Source organism: Apaloderma vittatum, unplaced genomic scaffold, assembly GCF_000703405.1.
Source record: "Apaloderma vittatum isolate BGI_N311 unplaced genomic scaffold, ASM70340v1 scaffold5209, whole genome shotgun sequence".
Lineage (NCBI taxonomy): Eukaryota > Metazoa > Chordata > Aves > Trogoniformes > Trogonidae > Apaloderma > Apaloderma vittatum.
Genome location: NW_009735671.1, coordinates 1 through 1757, shown reverse-complemented (window position 1 = coordinate 1757; position 1757 = coordinate 1). Strand labels below are relative to the sequence as shown.

The 1757-nt window shown below is 50.4% G+C and overlaps 1 protein-coding gene across 1 annotated transcript in view; it reads right to left on the bottom strand.

Annotated features, from left to right (window-relative positions):
* LOC104279384 (keratin, type II cytoskeletal 73-like) overlaps positions 1-1742 on the bottom strand; it is a gene marked incomplete at its 5' end in the record, with an annotated part of 5244 nt that extends 3502 nt beyond the window's left edge. The window contains 2 exons of the mRNA XM_009876655.1: positions 196-410; positions 1593-1742. Of these exons, the coding sequence (XP_009874957.1) occupies positions 196-410; positions 1593-1742 (365 nt within the window). The remainder of the gene's footprint in view (positions 1-195; positions 411-1592) is intronic.
* Positions 1743-1757: the final 15 nt, after the last annotated feature.

Here is a 1757-nt window from a genome sequence, read left to right as displayed (position 1 = left end):
CTCTCTTGGTCCATCACCAGCATCTGAGGTGCAGTGGTGGGACCCCAGCCCAGGAAACCAGCCCAGTACTAGTGTGCCCTGCTCCCTGCCCCATTTTTTGCACCTCTCCATTGCAACTGCATTGGCTTCACATTCAGAATCGCCACTCAGGCCAGCAAACACTCCGGCCCACAGTTTCTCTCTGCGACTACTTACTTGCACTTGAACTCTTGAACCAGGTCCCTGAGGCACCGCTCCTCGTTTTCCAGCCTCTCTCTCTCCCCCAGCACACACTCCAGCTGCTTCCTCAGGTTGCAGATGAAGTTCTCAAACACAGGCTCTAGGTTTCTCCTGGAAGCTGGGAGGACATACTGCTGCAGCAGCTCCCACTTGGTGGTCAGCACCTTGTTCTGCTGCTCCAGCAGCCGGACCTGGGGAACAAAAAGATGCGAGAGTCATGCAGCCCCCCCATTCTTGTCACCCAGGCAAAGGTGCCTTGGGCTGCTCCACCTCTGAAAGGAAAAAGTAAAAAGAAAATCAGGAATGCAAACAGTTAAGTATTGATTTCTCAGCAGCCTGAGTGAGACCAATATCTTCTCGGGGCTAAACCTGGTCCCACCCAGGACTTATGCCACGGGCTGAACGACGTCGGTGCGTCAGCTCTGCTTTGAGGCCAATCACCTGTTTGACTAAAGCTTGGTTCAACCCAACACCACCTCTTCCCCTGCCACAACTGGCTGGTCCACCGCCTCCCCGATGGTCTGAGTACAGTAACGAGCCTTTCACAGCACTGAAAGCTCCATCCAGGATCTCATTTGAATGTATCTGATTTAAACTCTAACCACGGATATTTATCATGCCTTTCACTTCTAGATTAAAGGGATCTCTAGTACTTGAGAACCTTTATGGATCATGAATAAGTCATTTTTACAAATGGGAGGAAGCAGAGTTGCTCCTCTTGCATAGGTTTGGTTTTTCCAGCTGCACAACCAGTCACAAGGAAAATCAAGATCAGACAGAGCAAAGGTTTCTCTGCCATTTGCAAAATCGTTTCCTACAACACGTCTCTGAAGAGGAATGAAAACCCTTGGGCTTAGCTAAGAAAACAATGACAAAGTACCTCCGTTTAGGAAATCACCAAATGGTTTTTTTCACAGAGTGGAGGGACAAAGAACTTAAAGTGATTCATCCTATTTTAAATAGACATCTGTCTTTTTACATCTCCTTGGTGAAGCACACGAGCTATTTTAAAAATGCCCAAGTCCTTCTAGAGGTGCAACAGCAATGTCAGATTGCACACTTGTAGTAACACCTCCCATTTTTCCTCTTTGTAATTCCATGTCTCCATCCCTTCTCTCACAGGTTTTGATCTACCATCTCCCCGGAGCCACTTCTGATTTGGCTATTTAGCAGGTCGGTGACCATCAAAAGGTAAAACACCGGCACAGTTGCCTCAGCATAAGGTTTAAATCCAGTCTCCAGAGCAGGACCACCGTGGTCCGTCAGGAACGTCTGCGACGTCCAGGAGGAACAGCCACCGATGTTGTCCCTCTAGAGACATCCCGTCCGTGGGACCCTGGGGATGAGAGGGGAAGGACGGGGGGAGTTCTCACCTTGTCAATGAAGCAGGCGAACTGGTTGTTGAGGTTCTTGATCTGCTCTTTCTCGTGGGTCCTCACTTGGCACTCCTCGGGGTCCACCCCCACACAGAGGGGCTTGAGGAGCTCCGGGTGGATGCTGACGCCCCGGATCCCTTCCGAACGACCTCCGCCAAGGCT